Genomic DNA, 20,626 nt, shown 5'->3' with positions numbered 1-20,626 from the left:
AGGAAGCCAGGCTTGGAGGAGAGTACAAACTGGCACGCAGTTCCACCGCTCTCAGCTTCTGGGGTCTGCAGCCCCTGAAATACCAATCTTAGCCCTCCAAAGCTTGATAGGCAGTTTTAGCTGCCCACAAGAACTCCCATTCTGCTCCACTGATAGACGTCTCATCCGTGGATCGGTCTAATCTGCTTTGAAAACCATCTATATTACTCTTCCTTCTAGACCCTGAATAGTTAAGAATTACCCCATTCTCCATTGTTATCAATGGAGAAAACAAAAACAGCAAAACTGTCAGACGATGGGCTCTCAAATCAACCAGACCTTGAATTGTTGCAAAGTTAGGCTTTATTCGATAATCCATAAGCATCTGAACGAAGGAAAATTGAGACTGATACATTATAGCATTAGGAGGCTGGCTATATTGGGAGGGATGAGAGGGAGTCAGATCTCTGGAGGCACTGCATTTACCCCAGGTTTGTTGGTTACTGTGTGAGAAGTTTCATTGTCACCAATATTTGAGAGCTCTGAAAGCTCAGAGTCCCTCCAGCCTACTTGAGCTGGAGGAGTTTGGTATGTCTGTATCAAAAGCACTGCTGATTTGCTCCTATAGCATTTCCTATGAAGTTCCTACTGTGGCAGCAGCAATAGTCTAGAAGGCTCCCACTCCAGTCGAGGCTTTGACATGCAGTGGGAAGCTCTTGTGGTAATTGAAACACCAGCTATTCCTTCAACATGGGGACAAGATATCAGTTCCAGAAGCAGTTGTTCCAGCTCTGATGGGGAATCCACTGTGTTTATTTGTAAAAAAGCTACTAAAACCTGCCAGGACAGTTTTCATGGCATGTACAGTTAGGATTCTCATTCTCCCACTGTGGGCGGGGGTTCCACTGATTTTGGGGCCTCCAACCCACCACCAGAGAACTGGCAAGCAGGGGGACACTGACTCTGTAGAGTGCTGGCAAAGTAACATCACAGGAAGTTACATCATTGTGCTGGGTATGTCATGTGGGGGATGTTCTAGCATGGGGGGGGGAATTCTACGGTCATCAAGAGTTTTGGGGGAAACTCTTTGGTCATCAAAGCATGTGCACCAAAAGCACCTACTAAGAGGATCAAAGTCCCCCACTGTCAGAACTTGTAATTGTTGAACCTTATGACTGTTGTGCCTGCTTAGCCTAGCTGGGTCCATATTGTAACTGAGTCCATATTGTAACTGTTAAGAAATAGCCAGCTCTGTATCTAGCATGTGTGCGAACTGTGATCACCGGAGGGTGACGGGGAGTCCCTGGGAAACATCTGCCAGTACCCTTTGAAGCTCTGCCTCCCCCTCTCCTCTCCTGACGATAAGGAGCCTTGGAAACCGAACGGGGCCTCCTGAAGGGTGGGAACCAGTTTGTTATTGTAACTAGAATAGCTTAAAGAATCTAACCACTGCTGAACTCGTTATCAGAATCAACTCGTCTTCTACCTGAACACAGTTCTCAATAAACGCTTAGACTTTAACCAGAGTTATGAGCCTCGTTTGAAGTTCTTCAAGTTCTGACACCCACCAGCAGCCAGGGAAGACCTTGCAGCCCTATATACAGTTCAAAAGCTGAAATTTTGTATCTTCACACCACCCAGTTTTTTCAGACAAAGGATTTTTAGAACAATTCCCAGGGAAGAGAACATGAAATGCACTTCATTAAAATGAGTAATTCATACAGCCAGTGAAAAATAGCTGTTTATTGTTTGTACTTCAAGACCCATGTTGATTTTTAATTACAGCAAAACATCTTCCAGATATTTGATTTAAACTCCCATCGCGTAAATTGTTTAAAAATATATAAGATATTGATTGCTTACTCAATAAGCATTGTGGATTATCTGCTTTTCGGATTCTCACAGACCACTGAGGAGCTTGCATGGGATCCAAGTCCCTAGAACAACAAAAACTGTTACTTTTCACTGTGCGTCATCAAAACACAAATTTGAAGAAAGTATCCTTAGACTTTTCAGGCCAATCCTCAGCACACACTGGTGCAAAAGAATTTTAACTTGATTCATTAGCAGCCAGGCTGCCACCAAGTCTCAGCACTATTTCCTAAACACCATACCTAAACAATGACTTCTGTAATCGTCTTCTAATAAACTTGGGCTATGAAGGTCTTCAGTACCTTCTCGATATCGTTTTCTCCTCATACACATTCTGTACCCTTCCCTTTTCCATTGTCAGCTATTGTTGCAATTCCACAATTAGGATCAGCAAAACCAACTAACAGGGCAGAAGGCAACAAGTGTGAGATTAGGATATTTTTAAAAGGATCACAGATGTTATATCCACTAAATCAGATACTCTAATAACTTTTTCAACAACATAAATTCTGGAAAAAGCAAGTGAGTTAAATACCAGTATTAGAATTTGGAAATTAATACAATGGGCTATATTCTTCCACTCCATTCAACTATGGGTGGAATGCTGGTAAAAGAACCTCTTGAATCAGTAGGATGCACCTCTGGTTTCTTCACAAAACATACATCTTTGGTGAGCAGAGACCATGCTCACATATGAGAAAGTCATTCCGCACTGATGCTATTTAGAATATATATACTGCAAAAACAAAATCTGACCCTCAATAAAGGCTCCCAAGTAAGCCTAGAAGACTTTGACTAAGAGGAAAGGTCCTCTTATGGATTAGTAACTGGTTAAACAACAGGAAGCAGAATGTAGGAGTAACTGTACAGTTTTCAGGGAGAATTTATTTATTTATTATGTTCAACTTGCTATGCTGCCTTTCCCTGCAAGCAGGACTCAGAGTGGCTTACATTAAAGGCAAATACAGTACATAGTAGGGTTAAAACAGCATTAAAATTTATTAAGATAATTCATCAAGAAACAATACTATATCCAAGATATGGTATTTCAGTAACCACCAGCTTCCTGAGTACAGGGGATTTGGTGAGGAGCGGGAAGAAAGGGATGTCAGGGTGTCAGACCGTCACTGCCTGGTGGAACATCTCTGCCTTACAGGCCCAACGGAAAGGTAGTAAATCCCACAGGGCATGAACGTTCTCTGGCAGAGAGTTCCACCAAGCAGCCAGGGTCAAAAAGACCATGGCCCTAGTAAAGGGCAGCTGGATCTCTCTCAGGCCAGGGGCCAGCAGGAGGTTCTTATTACTAGAATGTAATGCTCTTCCAGAGGCATATTGAGAGAGGCGCTCCCGATTATATATAAGTCTCTGACCACTAACGGCCTTAAAGGTCAAAACTATGGGATTCTCCAGGGATCTGACATTAAAGACTGCAGCTATTTCATTAAAAATATTTTTATTATTTATAGATCACCTTTCTCAGCTGGACTCAAGGCAGATTACCCAGAGTGAGTCAATACAATCAACAGGATGTACAGTGCAATAGGATTAAGTTGTAGAACTGAAGCTCAGTGTAAGCGTAACATGACATGCTAAATGACCTGAAAATGGAGATAAGCAGGGAGATGGACAAGTTTGCAGACAACACCAAATCCTTCTGGATGGTAAAAATCAAAGTGGATTGTGAAAACTCAGAAAAGATGTCCCCAAACATGGAGAGTGTATAATAATATAAGAATGAGGTATAAAGTGAAAGTGACTATCATCATCATGAATTAGCAAAGAGTCAAAGAATACAATTACAACACAATAAATATATATAAACTGGGATCTTTAACCAATTTCCTAAAAGGTAGAATACTGCATAACATATAATAACATTAATTTAAAATCTATCAAATAGCATACAGGGGTTTTAACAGTAAATTTAGCAATCTGGTATTATGAAGACATTGTAGCCAAAAAATGTCCTATGCTTAAATATACACCCACAGTGATCAACCAGGAAAAAGATTCTGCAGACAACTCCATGTGTTAACAGCATGTAACCACAATGAAAAGGCAAATTCTACTGTAGGAATTTTTAAGGAAGAGGGATGAACGTAAGATGGCCAGAAGTACAAAGGTAGTCCCCTGTGCAAGCACCAGTCATTTTCGACTCTGGGGAGACGCTGCTTTCACATTTTCACGGCAGACTTTTTACGGGGTGGTTTACTATTGCCTTCTCCAGTCATCTACACTTTCCCCCCAGCAAGCTGGGTACTCATTTTACCGACCTCGGAAGGATGGAAGGCTGAGTCAACCTGGAGCCGGCTACCTGAACCAGCTTCTGCTGCGATCAAACTCAGGTTTTGAGTAGAGGGCTCCTACTGCAGTACTGCAGCTTTACCACTTTGCGCCACAGGGCTCTAAGGTAAAGATAGTCCCCTGTGCAAGCACCAGTCGTTTCCGATTCTGGGGTGACGTTGCTTTCACAACGTTTTCATGGCAGACATTTTACAGGGTGAACAAAGCAGGAGTCAAGTTGCACCTTTAAGACCAACCAATTTTTAATTAGAACGTAAGCTTTTGTGTGCTCTTAAGCTGCTTTGTTTAACTGCTTCAGACCAACACCGCTGCCCGCTTGGATCTTTTTACAGGGTGGTTTGCCATTGCCTTCCCCAGTCATCTACACTTTCCTCCCAGCAAGCTGGGTACTCATTTTACTGACCTCAGAAGGATGGAAGGCTGAGTCAACCTCAAGCTAGCTACCTGAACCCAGCTTTGACTGGGATCGAACTCAGGTCGTGAGCAGAGCTTAGGACTGCAGTACTGCAGCTTTACCACTCTGTGCCACGTTTATTGCCCTTGTATAAATCTATATTATAAGTACATCTAGAATGCTGAGCATGGTTATGCAGACTCCCATTTAAAAAAGAAAGTAGTATGGAAGAGGGCAATAAAAATTAAAGGAGTTTGAAGTCTAAACAATTTGTATCCTGTAATAGTTAAGTTTATGACTGGTGTGGAGACAGAAAATTTATCCCCAAAAACTAGAAACCAAGGGAATCCAATGAATTGATAGGCAGTAGGCAAAAGATTGGCAACAGAAAGCCCTACTTTACTCAAAGCATAAACAAATTACAGAGCTCAAAGCAAAAGTCTGTTGCGTTGGCCACTAGGTTAGATGGTTTTAAAAGGGACAATATATTCACAGAGTATCAGGTCATCAACAGCAGTGAGCAATGATTGTTAAATGTAAGTATACTACTTCTGATCACAGATTAACTACCAATCCCCGAGAGGCAAAAATATGGGAAAGTTTTGGCCTCTATATCTGTTTAAGTGCTTTCCAGTGAAACAAGATGCTGGATGTTAGTCTAATGATTTATCTGTCTGGGCACTTGCGTTCTGCTTATACCAGCCACAAATGTCAGCATCATCTACCTCTTAAACAACTGAACAACAGTCACAAAGCATTTATTATAATATTATACATACTAACAACTAAAGTATAACAATTCTGAAAGGTACAGCTGGGATTTTTTTACACTGCAGAAGCCAAAGACAAGAGAATATACTTACGAATAAACATCATTGTCCACAATTATACCCTCTGTTAAATGAGGCCAAGTAGTTCCTAATTGGAGTTCACTGAAATGCCAAAAAAATACAGTTATGGAAACTACTATACAACCACAGATTAGATTAGAAATTACTACTGAATATATTTGCCATTCACATACAGACACACATGTTATTTTTATTGTCTTAATTTTGACAATAAAATATATTCTGAAATTAAGAACATTACAGTAATACAAAAAAATTTCCATACAACTGTGCATACGTTTTCAGTATTCCATATTCTGATTTCTCTATTTAATGTCTGATAGCAGAAAAAAAATAACAGCAAGAGGTTCTTGAACTATATTATCCACAGGATAATAAATTGTGAGTCTGTATAAAATTGTTTTTTCCCCCTTTCCATTGAACACAAATAGGATCCAATTTTTCCTGGCTGCTAATTGGATGCATTTTAAAAGGGAAATTTTCTTAATCATGAATGGTGCACATTTATATAAATAGTATGTGTGTGTGTTCAATTACTGGGCATTTGCATGCATTTATCAACTGCATCAGAACAATATTTATTTCATGAATACCCTGACTTTCAGCCCTAATAATCACCAGATGCATAACCCCAGTACCTATGGGCAACAATTAGACTTGAAACATTTTATTTGTCAGCAATGTTATATTTTTCAATATAACATAAGCAAAAAAATCTGCAAGGAAAGATTTACAAGTCTGGATCATTCCTTCCCAGTCTGCAAAAGCAACCCTATTGGACTATTTGATAAATTACTCCAAGTTTTACCTGATAGGATCCTCACAGGCTCCAAATGGTAACTTCCCAAATTCTAGCCCTCCAACTTCACCTCCAACCAAAGCATCTATATCTATAGACAAAGCAACATTAGCAGCAAACAACTGTTTAGTTCACTATCAAATAGACTATTTCCCACCCACAGACTTATCCAAATGGAAACCAGGTGAAGTTACATACTTAAACCAATTCTTACACCAAAATGACACTGCTACAACTTGGATAAGTTTAGGAAATTGTTTTCATGTCTTGTGTTGCAACTCTTCAACACCATGCCAGCTAAACTGTAGATTGGATCTTAATGCTGCATATGAACATAAACCCACACTAGCCAGTGCAGATCAATGATGCCAGAATACCACCTGCAATGGGCATACTGGGCCAACCTCTCTTTTCTAGCTAATGCTGTTTGATGATAAGTCAGAAGCTGTAGTGTGTGCTACTGCACCACCACCCCCCCAAAAAATCAGTAAAACTGCTAAAGAATGACCTAATAAATCAACTTAAGTGGTGTATCTTGCCAAAACTTTTTAAAATATAAGGAAAGAAAAAATTAGAATTCTTAAAAGTATATTTAAAGAATATAAGGGAGGCTGAGAGTTCTTATAGTGTGTGGGGAAGATATATTTGGAGACATTATGGGAAATCATGACCAAATGGAAAGGAAACTAATGGGCTTATTCTTGAGTCAGAAAACAGCACTTGGGCAGAAAATACACTAAATAATGCAGTCAGTCCTATCAATGGTGTTTGTTAAACTAAGTTTTAAAAAGCAACAGGTTACTTTTAACACAGAAAAAAAATTTAACTAATTCTACAGTTAAGAAGAAGTATGCATGCACACGAACACTGATGCCCATAATAAAACTTCATTGGTCATAAAGGTGCCAGTGAACTCAAACTTTGCTCTGCTGCTTCAGACCCACATGATTATCCACCTGAATCTAAATTCACTAACTGCATTTCAGAACCATGTTTCAAGAGTGATTAACAGTATCTTAAAAGGTAAATGTTTCTAATTTATTTAATTAGTATCTTTATTTCAATACCAAATGCATGCTTCCTAACTGTAAAAATATTTCTACAACACAGGAACAATCCCAAACATCAATTTATGTAGTTCAGTGTTAGAAAGCCTGATATCTGTTTTCTACCATGGAACCACAGCACAACTTTTTAACCCAACTTTTTCTCAACTTCCATGTAAAATCTTATGTCCTAACAGCCACTCATGGCCACCATATGCGGATATTTAAATCCATAAATTGGGGCTACACGGAGACTCCAGTTAACACCTCTACCAGGTGTGCAGAAAAATCTGAAATGTTTTTTAAAAATACACAGGGGGATTTAAATCCCCCCCAAGTAAAATAGTAAAAATAAAAAGTAAAAAACCTACCTCAGCAGTTGGAGGAGGACAAGAACTCTGTGCTGAACCTGGTAGTGGTAATGCCCAGGAGCCTCACTGAGCTCTGCAGAAACACAACTATGAAGATCATGGGGGCAGGCCTGGCGCTAGACTTCCTTGCACCCAAGGCCAAATCTCACTCTGCCTCCCCTCTTCCACCCCTGGTATCCTGTTCGCACGCCCCCATGACGTCACTGACACGCCCCCCCACCTCACTTTGCCCAGGCTTCCGGTGTTCTAAGAGGGAGAGAAGTTGAAGGTGGCAGCCAGGCCCCCTCACCAACTTCGCTCGAGAAGGCCAGGAAGCCTGGGCGAAGTCAGGACTGGAGTGCAGCGGGCACTCGCAGCCTCCCCCCACCACTTCACTCAGGCTTCCCAACCTTCAAGGAGCCTGGGTGAAGTCAGAACCTGAGCGCAGCGGGCTCTCGCAGCCTCGCTCCAACTCCACTCCGCCCAGCTTCCCGATCTTCAGGGAGCCTGGGCAAAGTCAGAACCTGAGCACTGCCGGCCTTGCCCCCCCCTCCTTCGGGGAGCCTGGGAGACTCAGGACCCCCCCCCCCTTCACCCAAGCTTCCAGAGCCTCGGGGAGCATGGGCAAAGTCAGGACCCGAGGGGATGTGGGCGTGCAGAGAGGGGATGTCTCATGGTGACCCTAGGCCAGGTGGCACCCTAGGCCGCTGCCTAGTTGGCTGACTCCCACACACCAGCCCTGCATGGGGGATGTGCCACAACCCAGAGCTTTGTGCTGGGCCTGGTGGCAGTGGCTGTACAGCCAGGGAGCTGCATTGGAAGAGCCCAGGGGGCATGTCAGGTTGCTGCAGCAACACACTCCAAAGCTCCACACTGGGCTCGGTGGGTTCAGTGGTGGTGGGGAAATGGGATTTCTCCACCTTACCCCCATGCATCTCACAGCCCACCCCCACCTGACTGAGCTACAAAGAGCAGTGGGGGGACTCTTTGCTGGCTCACTCAGAACTGCTTCAAGTGAGTCACAGCAGAGGCTGGGGAAAAGCCTCTGCTAGCTTGCTCAGAGCAGCTCTGGGCGAGCCAGCACAGTCTCTCCCCCATCCCTACTCTCCAACAAGCTGCAGAGTGAGGGAGGGAGAGACTATGCTGGCTCACCTAAAGCTGCTTCAGGCAAGCCACAGAAAGCTGCCAGGCAGCCTGGGGCTCCACAATGGGTTTGGCAAAGGGTGGGGGAGATTAGATTTCCCCTCCTGCAAAGTCTCACAGTGCCCCACTTGTCATTAAATATTTTTGAAACTCTCTCAGTTTCAAAAGCAGTTTTCCACAGAGCATGGAACAAGGTCAGACACTGCCCATTTGGAAAGTAAGACCCCCCCTAAGAGCACAAAATTTTGGATTATTTCCTGTATTTCATTCTGTAGTAGAAAACCATAACATCCATGTAAATGTCCTACCTGGTGGTTGTTGGGGCCAGAAATATTGCTGCCAGTCCTGAAGGACATATGTAAGTCTAATACTTATATTAATTGGAGGCAATGGAGTCAATGTACAACCCTAGAAGACGGATATAAGGATATACATTAAAATGGGATAAAATTAAACATACTGTATCTAGGTCTTTGCTATGAAGGATAAATTTTGTTGTATATTCTTCCCATCAGATAAAAATCCAAGTAGATAATTCATCACTGCCCTTCTGACTCCCTTGGAATCTCAGAATAAATGTCTCACTATTAAAGTAGATCAGATACAATAATCAAAAGGCGAGTTCGTTAACTATATAACGAGTTCCCTATTTGGTTCATCAATACTACTACGACAGGGTGTGTGTGGAGCTGAGCCAGATAGTGCTGAATCCCTGATCCAAGGACTCAGCACCTAGATGCCAAAAAGACTCTAATAATCCAAACTTAATAGCATCTAACAGATAAAAATGTGACTGCAATAGAGACCAAATGCCTTGAAGAATCCAAATATTTAGAATAAATGGATTCTCCAAGAAAATAAAGTAGTTCTTCATCCTCTTGGAAAGGAGTGACAAGTGTTGAACCTCATGGATCTGTCCTGCGACCTGTTTTGTTCAATATTGTTACAAATTATTTAGACGAAGGAATAGAGGAGAAATGCTTACTAAATTTGCAGATACTAAATTTGGAGGGGTCACAAATACAGTAGAGGACAGAGACAGGATGATCTTGACAGGCTGAAAACAAAAACTGGGCTAAAACAAATAAGATGAATTTTAACAGGGATAAATGTAAAATTCTGCATTTCGGTAAGGAAAATCAAATGCATCATTATAGAATGGGGGAAGACTTGTCTTGACAGTATATGTGCATAAGGGATCCAGGGGTCTTAGTGGACCATACACTGAAAATAAATAAGCAGTGTGATGCGGTGGCTAAAAAGGTTAATGCAATTCTTCTATCAACAGAAGTATAGTGTCCAGCAGGGCCTTTTTTTGTAGAAAAAGTCCAGCAGGAACTCATTTGCATATTAGGTCACACACCCTGATATCACACAAGGCTTTTTTGTGGGAAAAGCCCAAAAGGAACATATTTACGTTCAGACCACACCCCATGATGCCAAGCCAGCCAGAACTGCATTCCTGTGCGTTCCTGCTCAAAAAAAGCCCTGGTGTCCAGATCACGCAAAGTGATGGTATCACTTTACTGCTCTGGTTAGACCTCACCTAAAGTGTTGTGTTAAGTTCTGGGCATCACAGTTTACGAAGAATATAGACAAGCTGGTCTCTTCCAACTCTATGATTCTACAAACAAACCCTATACAGTAGAGACACGATAACATGGCTACCAAAACTACAGGGAAAGAAAACACTGAGTGTGAGACCGCAAACATTTTAAAAGATATGGAGAACCAACTATTGCAACTAAAAATGGATTTAAAGCAACAACTAACGGATGGATAGAAAGAATGACTAAAACCAATAAACAAACAAGTAAAGGAACTTGCTGATAATGTTAACAATTAACAGAGACTGCTGAAGAAGCATTTAATATGGGCAAAAAACCTGGAAAATCAAAATAGAACTATAAGGTTAGCGGACCTGTAAGACAGAGGTTGCTGTACAAATATTTGCATTTGTGGGTTGAAGGAATATGTGGAGGGAGATGACATGATGGGATTTCTCTTGGGCTAGTATTTTATTAAGATTTTTCAAATATACACACATACATACATAATATATATAAAACAAGGAAAATGAACAAGAAAAGTATATAAATAATAAAAACAAACCTACGTTATGTAAAAAAACCCACCTCTATGGATTTTGCCTCAAGAAGCATTTTATAGACAAGAAATATTACCAAAAAAACAATAGATAACTTACTGAAACTTATTAGAGTTTACTCAAGGTGATTGTAAAATGAAACCAAGGAAAGATTTATTAAAAGAAAATTATAATTGTCAATTATTTCTTTATGCACAATTGTTAGAGTTTCAAAATGGACATTCTTATGGTTTGGAAGAAAATAAGACTGTATTTAAAACAGACCTATGTACAGATGAAGTTCATGTTATTGCAAAATTCACAAATTATTGTTGAAATATGAAACAGAAGAACAAGTAAAAGTCTGTAAGATAAAATGGACTAAGAATTTTGGACACGATATACTAATGGACCAGTGGGAAAGATTATGGATGAAGAGACTCAAGTTTACATTAAATGTTAATCTTTAAAAAAAGATTATAAGATGGTGTGTCGTTGCTATAATAGAAAATATTGGATTTATATCCTGCCCTCCACTCCGAAGAGTCTCAGAGCGGCTCACAATCTCCTTTATCTTCCTCCCCCACAACAGACACCCTGCGAGGTGGGTGGGGCTGGAGAGGGTTCTCACAACAGCTGCCCTTTCAAGGACAACCTCTGCCAGAGCTATGGCTGACCCAAGGCCATGCTAGCAGGTGCAAGTGGAGGAGTGGGGAATCAAACCCGGTTCTCCCAGATAAGAGTCCGCGCACTTAACCACTACACCAAACTGGCTCTCCAGATAAATTGGCTAGAACAAAAAAAACTTGCAAATAAAAAGGAATGTTTTATCTTATGTGGTAGACCTGTGATAAAGCCAAATCTGGATACAAATACATTTACAAATACATAAAATTTTAAAAATATACAAATGAAATGGGAATTTTTTTTGTTGGGACGATTGACAGGCAACTTGAAAACAGTCATGGAACTTTGTTTTTATATATGATTACACCAGCAAGGTTACTCTATGCACAGTATTGGAAATCTACTAAAATACCTACAGTAGAAGAATGGTGGTTGAAGTTTTTGGAATTAACAGAAATGACTAAACTTCTTTATTTAAAGAAAAAGACATTACTGACTAGTTGGAAGCCCCTAATTGACTTTCTGTATGCTAAAGGGAAAAAATGACAATGATATGTGGATTTGAAAAGTAAGGGTATGTAACTAAGTTTATTCAGAATAAAGGCTGCATGAAAGATGAAGAAGATATTGGATTTATATCCTGCCCTCCACTCTGAAGAGTCTTAGAGCAGCTCACAATCTCCTTTACCTTCCTCCCCCACAACAGACACCCTGTGAGGTGGGTGGGGCTGGAGAGGGCTCTCACAGCAGCTGCCTTTTCAAGGACAACTCCTATAAGGGCTATGGCTGACCCAAGGCCATGCTAGCAGGTGCAAGTGGAGGAGTGGGGAATCAAACCCGCTTCTCCTTAATAAGAGTCCGCACACTTAACCACTACACCAAACTGGCTCTGAAAGATTATGACTAAGAGGAATTATGAAAGATTATGACTAAGAGGAATTATGAAAGATTATGACTAAGAGGAATAAGTTGGATTTTGGTAATAAGTTATTGCATTTCACTTTGCTGCTGAGTTATTTTTTTATTTGGTTCAACTGTAAAGTTTTATCTTGGCCTCCTGTAATTTTTTTGTAGCTGGTCGCATAGTGCATCTTCTCCTAAGTGCTTCAGAGCTTAAGGTCTTGCAAAAACATCACTTTGTTTTTCTTATAACTTATGAATGGGAGTTTCCACACTTGTTTGTTTGGCAAAAAAAATACAGCAATTCAATTTTATAGATGCCTGGAGAGTAGATAATCCACAGAAAATGGATTTTGCATATTATTCACATAGACATGACGCATATTCTAGAGCAGACCTTATTTTAACATCATGAAACTTAAAATATTATTAAAACAGAAACTGTCGTTCCTCAGTATGGGTAGATCTGAATATCCTTAGGGAGCAGTCAACTACTTATTCATGGAGATTTAATACTAACCAGAATCCAAGGAAGAAATATAACATAGTATACGAAATTACTTTAAAGAAAATATAACTGAAGGAATGTGAACATGTATCATTTGAGATGCATTAAAACTGATAATAAGAGGGATACATAGTCAAAGGAAGATGAGAGAGATTGCTGAATTACATTTGATAATAAAACTGAAGACAATGCATCCTCCTAGACTGAACTGAGAGCTAGTTTTCCTGTCTCATTGCCAATATGCGCTATTATCATTTGGCATCTGAAATCATTCCACTTTCCAAGAAATAATGACCAATCCAAGAATTCTAATTCCTAATCAGAGTCTTTTGGAAAGAAAAAAAAATCCAGATGGGAACAGAGAGATCTAATCTTAAAAAAAAAAAAATCAGAATAAGCCAAAATGGTTTCCTCAATGTACATTATGCTTCTCAGAAGAATCTGTCCACCCTCCCTCCCTCTAAAAAAGTGTGCTTGCACAAAAAGTTTATACCTGGAATGAAACTTTGTTGGTCTTAAACCTGCCACGGGATTTCAACATTGTTCTCTCTCTCTCCCCCTCCCTCTTTGTCCCGAAAAGAGAAGCAGCCCTGGAGAAACAAGCAGAACCTGAGGGAGGGGGGCTTGTCTATGTATCTCTCCCACACAAAGCAGGAAGCAGCCATGGAGAGAGAGGGGGGTGGGGGGTGAGCAAGAGGCAGGGAGAAAGGCAAGAGACCAGAAATAAGAAGCACTGAGGAAACTAGGGGGAAAACAAGTTATGGTGCAGCTGCAGCATCAGCCCTGAAATGAAGCAGGAGGATGAAGTTCTTTGGGGTTGATTTGAGCCCTGTGTAGGCCAGATGTGTCCCATGGGCCACATATTTAATACCCCTGACCCAGAATATTAAATGCCATTCATATAAGTAAATCTTGGACTTTTAATGAATGGATTGATGATTGTTAATATGTATGGAAATGTTTTATTATATATTTTATTTTTTAATATTCTATGCTTGTTCATTGTTAATGTTTTTTAACTCTTGATAGCTGCCCCGATCCCATCAGGGGAGGGCAGGATATAAATCTGATAAATAAATAAAAAAGATATGCCTCTGGCTACAGTACTGCTAGATGTACAGAAGGCATTTGGTCATTTGGAATGGGACTTTATTATTGGACTTTTAAGAAAATTAAGTATTGGGTAATGTTTTATGAATGCAATACAATCAGTCTATCAAAAATCAAAAGCTAGAGTGCAAATTAATGATTTCGACTCTGAAAGATTTTTTGTTCTCTCATTAGAACCTTTGGCAACTACCATAAAGACTGATGAAATATTAGAGGCTTAGAATTAAACAGCCAAGTACACACAATATGTTTACAGATGCTGTGGCATTGTTAACTGTAAATTCTGAAGAAGCTCTACCAGAATTAGAGAGAGAGATGTGAATATGGAAGAATTGCAGTATTATATATTAATTATAAAAAATCTGGAATAGTATATATAAATATTAAACAAAAAATACAATACAAAATCCAAAAGGATCTAGATTTCCCAATATTCCCTAAATCATTTAAATATCTGGGAGTAACTATTTCAAAGAAATTGAATATACATCAACAGCTAAATTTCCATCCAATGATTCAACAAATAAGAAAAGATATTAAAAGCTTGTCCCAGATACATTTGACAATTATGGGTAGAATCAACACCATAAAGATGGTAGTGCTACTAAAATTAAATTATCTTTTTCAAACACTTCCCATAGTAATTACACCAAAAGTCTTGGCAAGGTACAAAAAATATTCATAAATTTTATACAGCAAGCTGGGTACTCTTTACCAAACCTTTAATGGCATAATAGATTCAGATAAAAATACACAGAATATAAAAATTTAAACATTGGAGATAAAATCAAAATAAAACCGAGCTTACAGATACATTCAAACATGGTCAGAATTAAATTTAAGGATGTCAGCCAGAAATTTTGCCACAGCCTCACTAACCACCCCCTCAGTATCACTCAATAAATAATAACAGGGTGGCAGAATAGACAAATCTGGAGAAAAAGAAAGCTTGCCAAATAAATCTTTACGGAGGTTATGGTAAAAAGAACAATCAAGCAATATATGCTGGATTGAGTCAGGGGTATTCGCTCCACAGGAGCAAAGTCTGTCGGCTAAAGGGACTCGCTGATATCTCCCTTGTAAAACTTTGGAGGGAAACGCGTTTAGTCTGGCCAACATAAATGCCCTGCGATGACTTGGAGTGGTTAGGTCTGATAGATAATTGGGCATTTTGCCACAAAAAGCATAAAGACCTAAGGAAGCTGGAGAGCAAGTATAAGGGAGAGTTGGCCGTAATTTCGTTTCCTCCAATTCCCACAGTCTCAGTTTAATACATCTGAAGATATATGACTCTTCAGAGGTAGAAAAATCATCTACCTCTAACCCCAATTGATTGAGTTTAGACAGAAGCACTGCTGTCCAGGACGAAATATATGGGTCTCTTTTCATACAATCAAGAAGGCTGTTGGGATCTGTTCTAAAATGAATTTTGAGCCAGAATTTAAACACTGCAATCCAGGCTTTTGTCTCCACCAAAGACTGACCCACTTCAGAGCAGAGAGCAAAGTAGGACACGCATTTTGGCAAACCAAGAATTTGTCTAAAGAATGAGGCTTGAATGCCCTCCACTTTCCTGGTAAAAGCTGAGATCCATATAGGGATACCATAGAGGATTTGGGCAAGCGTTTTGGCTTTGAATACTTTAATAGCTGCTGGAACTAATTGGTTGCCCCTTGCAAAGAAAAACTGTTTAATTTGAGCAGCTGAACACTTAGCCAAGTTGATGGTGTTGTTACGATGTGAAACCCAGCTTAACTTGTGGTTAAAAGTGATCCCCAAGTATTTAAAATTTTTTGTTTGCTCGATTGTTGAATTGCCAATAAACCATCTCTGTGGGCCCCAGCAATTTGAAAAGACAACTACTTTAGATTTGGTATAATTGATAGTAAGTGAATTACAATTACAGTAGTCATAAAAGGCGTTCAAATACCTTTGCAGGCCCACTCTTGTACAAGAGAGGATGGTAGTGTCATCGGCATAAAGTAATAAGGGGACCGCTCGGCCTGCAAGTTTAGGCGGATGACCATTGATAGGGGTCAAAAATTGTGCCAGGTCAGTTAAAAATAAATTAAAAAGATGTGGGGCCAGCACACAACCTTGTTTTACCCCCTTTAACACTGGGATTTTACTAGTCAAGTCACCGCTAGAAGAAAATTTCACTTGGCAAAAGGTATTAGAATGAAGTTTCCTCAAGAGAAACAGCAAACGAGGGTCCATTCCCAGGTAACCTAGCTTGATCCATAGTTGGGCTCTATCTATTGAATCAAAAGCACCCTTCAAATCGATGAAGGCAGCATATAATTTTTTTGACCCGGTATGCATATATTTTTCAGCAAGGAAGGCCAGAGTGCAGCAGTGATCCATAGCAGATTTGCCTTTGGAGAAGCCAATCTGTTCAGGACCTATGATGTTGCCTAGGCGCATCCAGTCAGTTAATCGGAGTTCTAAATGTTTTGCATACAATTTGCCCACTATAGATAATAAACTAATGGGGCGGAAGTTTTCTGGTAACTCCAACCCCCCCTTTTTGTATATTGGGATAATTATAGAGTCAAGCCAAGAGTCAGGGATGGAGCCATGCAGATCGATAAAAGAGAACAATTTTGCAAGGGGCAAGAGCCACCAATCGGCAAACTTTGTGAATACCTCAGCGGGAAGGCCATCAGGGCCAGGTGCTTTACCCGCTTTTAAATCCTTCAATAACTCACTGATTTCCTCTAGAGTTACTGGAGGCCAGACCGGCATATCAGTAACTGAGGGGTTTGCTAAGATAGGAGGGGATACACATGGGGCAGCAAAAATGTTAGAGAAGTAATCAACCCATGTTTGCTCAGAGATATTTGGGTCAGTAACAGAATTGTTTTTTAGATTACCTGAAATGATTCTCCAGAAGGCCTTATTATCGTTAGATTTTATCGAGTGGTAAAGTTGGTCCCATTTATTCTGAAAGAAAGCTTTCTTTTTGGATGTAGTAAGCTCCAGGTAGGCTGTCTTGTAAGCAATGTAGGCCTTAATTTTTGATTGGTCTTTGGAGTGACAAGCCTCTTTAAAATGAGCTCTCAGTTCTTGTTTCCAAGCTAAACAATCTGTATCGAACCAGCTGGAGAAACTAGACCTAGACAAGATCACCGGTTTAGCTTTGGCACTACAATAATCAATTAATAATGAAAATCCTGAAAGGATTGAATCATCTGAATTGGAATTTATGATTGAATCCCTTAATCTGCATAGCGCTTCAGAGCCAAAGAGGGAAGAAAACTCCCTTTCTAGGGCCGGGGACCACTTGATTTTTTTTAGAACATTCTCAGGGGCCTTCATGGATTGGGAAGGTGATACCATATTAACCTCCAGATCCAATCGTAGGGATAGAGTTAGGGGCAGGTGGTCACTTTCTGTGCGCGGATCGATGTAAAAGTTATCGATAGATGACAGAAGGTTGGGTGAGCCCACACAAAAATCTATCACACTGCAACCCCTTGTGGAAAAAAAAGTAAAGTCATTTGCAGCTGGAAATTTGGAGAGACCATTAAATATTATAACATTGTGCGCTATGCAGAATTCAATTAATCTAAGACCCGCCTTATTGGTTAAAGTATCTTTAGAACAACGGGGTAAACATAGTTGTAGTGGAGGGGATTCAACCGCTTCAAAGCCAAAATGAGAGATCCATTTCTGATTGTTATTGCCTATCCGAGCATTAAAATCACCAAAAATCATGAGCTGAGCAGTATGGAATTTCCTAGACAAAGACGTCACATAGTCAGAAAATTTCTCCCAGACAGCATCAAACTCCAGCTCACCATTAGAAGGGGCTAAATAAACATTAATCATGATTAGGGTCAGTGCTGGGGAGGACAGCAATAAAGCCTGGGCAATTGGCGGGCAAGGATCCAAGAGGATCACCTTAAATGGTAAGCTGGATTTCACCAAAGCAGCCATGCCTGCTTTACTGCGACCTTTAGAGTGAGATCTATAAGCGGGGAGATTAAAAACTTTAAAATCCGTCAGTCTAAAACTGTCTTCTGCCCATGTTTCCTGAAGGAAGACACAATCAAAGGATTTCAAAAAGTCCAAAAAATCTGAGTCATTCGCTTTACTCTTCCACCCAGCAATGTTCCAGGAGATGATGTGGATCTTCCTTGTGGCTTCCCTAGCTGGTAGTCAATCGATAATGGATATCCTTTCTAGAACCCTGGAGTCATCAGTGAAAATACAACCATTATGTTGGGGTGCCCTTGAGCCAGTTAGAGAGAGTTCCATAGACAGATCAATTAAGTCAGCTGATGGGGGACAAGGGGGCAGGGGGTTGCTTGCAGGATCTAGGTTGATTGAAGGAACTGATTTCCCCGGCTCTAAAGACCTTTGCAGCTGCAGCTTAGTACCTTCAAGTCTTATGAGTATCGCCTGTTGATCTTTTGCTGGAAGACTCCCAAATGACTGCAAAATTTTATACATCAAGGTAAAAGACCAAGACTTATGAAGGTTATGAGACAATAGATATTGGATAAAGGGGGATGGGGAGAACCTAGTTTAAGTAAATATTATGAAGCAAATCAGCTGAGAGCATTAGTGTCATACCTGAATGGAACTTTTGATAAGCCATGGGTGAGTATGGAAACATCTGGAATTAACTGAGAAAATTGTTTTTGGAGGGGGAAAAGCAACAGATATAAATTAGGTAGAGAATCCTTTTCTATATGCTACATTAAAACTTTGGATTAAATGGAAGAACAAACTGATTCCAGAGATATCCCCATTCCCTTCTTTTCCATTATACCCCAACTTTTCTTTTTTAGATAAACCAGAAAAATATGGAAAGAAATGGAAAGAAAGGGGCATTTTCAGAATGAGAGACTTTTATATAAATGGAACCTCCCTTACACTAAAAGAAAAGTTGCAAGGAGTTTTAACAAATCGGATCCTTCATCAATTACACTATTTAATTGTAAATCCTATAGTAAGGGTAACTATGACCAGAAAGATTATGAAATTTGAACAAATCCTAATGCAACATATGAATAGTGCAAAGGGAATTATCTCTAAAATAGACTCTCATTTAGCCAAAGTAAGATACAAATATGTCAAATGATCTGAAAACAATATGGGAAAATGGTATTGGAATAAAATTAGAAAAGGTATGGAATGAATTATGGATAATTCAAACAAGAAAAACTATACTGATAGTCCTTAGGGAGAACTCTCTGAAATACCACATTGATGGTATATTACTCCTTCATTAGACAAAAAAGCTAAGCATTTGATTATACACATAGTGACTGCAGCAAGAATAATATCTAAATATCGGAAGAGGACAGAAGTGCCGTCAAAAGAAGAACTCCTGGAGAAGATACTGCAAATAGCAGAAATGGACATTTTGACTGATTTATTGAACGAAGATACCAATCAAGACAGAAAGAAACTTTGGGCACCAATGGATTAAGACAAATTATTAAGCTTATGTACTATGATATAACTTAGACTTATAGAGCAAACTGAGTGAGGTTACAGTTAACAAAAATTATGGCACCATATAGTTAAAGACATCGTGATAGCAATCTTACAAACTTTACTGTTATTCCTGAGAATTTATTATATAAAATGTGATAGTAGAAATTGTTATATTACTGATTCTTAGTTTTTCCTTATTGTTTCCTTCCCTTTCCCCCCTTTTCCCCCTATACCCTTCTTTTAAAACTTAATGCTTTTTAAAAAGAGGTGGTATATTATCCCAATACGCCTTGCAAGAATAAGTAACACAAATAATTTAAAATGTTGGAAACGCTGTAATCAGCAAGGCAATTACATGTACATGTGATGGTCATGCACTATGTAGTGTTACAGTCTTGAGAGAAAAATATTTTCAGTAATGGGAAATAACACTCATCAAATTATTTATGCCACACCAGCATTGGTTCTGTTAACAATCTGGGAGGAACAAAATGAAAAAGTGACATCCTAAAGGATCTATAGTGTTTATGTTGATGCCTGCAGCATAACAGCAAAAAGTAGGAAATCTGCAGAATTTTTAACAATATTTTTTTTGTTTCATGAGCTATGGCAAATAGCCATGGCAAAAAAAATGACATATCAAATTAACACAAGAGCTAGTAATATTTGCATGATAATCAGGGAAAGAGAAGGGAAACTACCAGCAAAACAAACGCTCAGATCAGTTCCAATTGTGCTTGTTTTGTGATCACTCCATTTAAACAGCACTGCTATGCACCAAAGGCTTGATACAGACGAAAATATTTAAGTAATCATTCATGATCAGAACAAGTTGCGTGAGATCTATTTTCATGAATCCTGATTCACAGTAACCCTCTTAAAGTTATACTGTTCACAAATTTGTTCATCTTTTGAACACAGGGTCCTGTAGTCTTTGTTCAGAAACTCTTCCTCTGGAGTTATTTATAGAGGCTTAAAGCTCTGCCACCAGACCCTAAACAATTATACTCAGGGCTTTTTTTCAGCAGGAATGCAGTTTCAGCTGGCTTGGTGTCAGGGGGTGTGGCTTAATATGCAAATGAGTTTCTGCTGGGCTTTTTCTACAAAAAAAGCTCAGTGTGAAGCAACTGTGATGTCAAGGGGTGTGACCTAATATGCAAATGAGTTCCTGCTGGGCTTTTTCTACAAAAAAAAAGGCCCTGATTATAC

General features: G+C 39.6%; 1 protein-coding gene across 4 annotated transcripts in view; it reads right to left on the bottom strand.

The window, feature by feature from the left end:
- Positions 1–20,626, bottom strand: part of RAB3GAP1 (RAB3 GTPase activating protein catalytic subunit 1) — an 84,840-nt gene that overhangs the window by 42,118 nt on the left and 22,096 nt on the right. For all 4 annotated transcript variants that reach the window (XR_009556304.1, XM_060257120.1, XM_060257118.1 and 1 more), the window contains exons 8-11: positions 9,047–9,146; positions 6,209–6,290; positions 5,413–5,481; positions 1,843–1,916 (exon numbers count right to left, since the gene is read on the bottom strand). Coding sequence is in view for 3 of the 4 variants with exons in the window: in XM_060257120.1 (XP_060113103.1) it covers positions 1,843–1,916; positions 5,413–5,481; positions 6,209–6,290; positions 9,047–9,146 (325 nt within the window). In the remaining variant the exon portion in view is untranslated. The remainder of the gene's footprint in view (positions 1–1,842; positions 1,917–5,412; positions 5,482–6,208; positions 6,291–9,046; positions 9,147–20,626) is intronic.

Source organism: Heteronotia binoei, chromosome 16 (genome assembly GCF_032191835.1).
Source record: "Heteronotia binoei isolate CCM8104 ecotype False Entrance Well chromosome 16, APGP_CSIRO_Hbin_v1, whole genome shotgun sequence".
NCBI lineage: Eukaryota > Metazoa > Chordata > Lepidosauria > Squamata > Gekkonidae > Heteronotia > Heteronotia binoei.
This window is presented reverse-complemented; position numbering and strand designations above follow the sequence as displayed.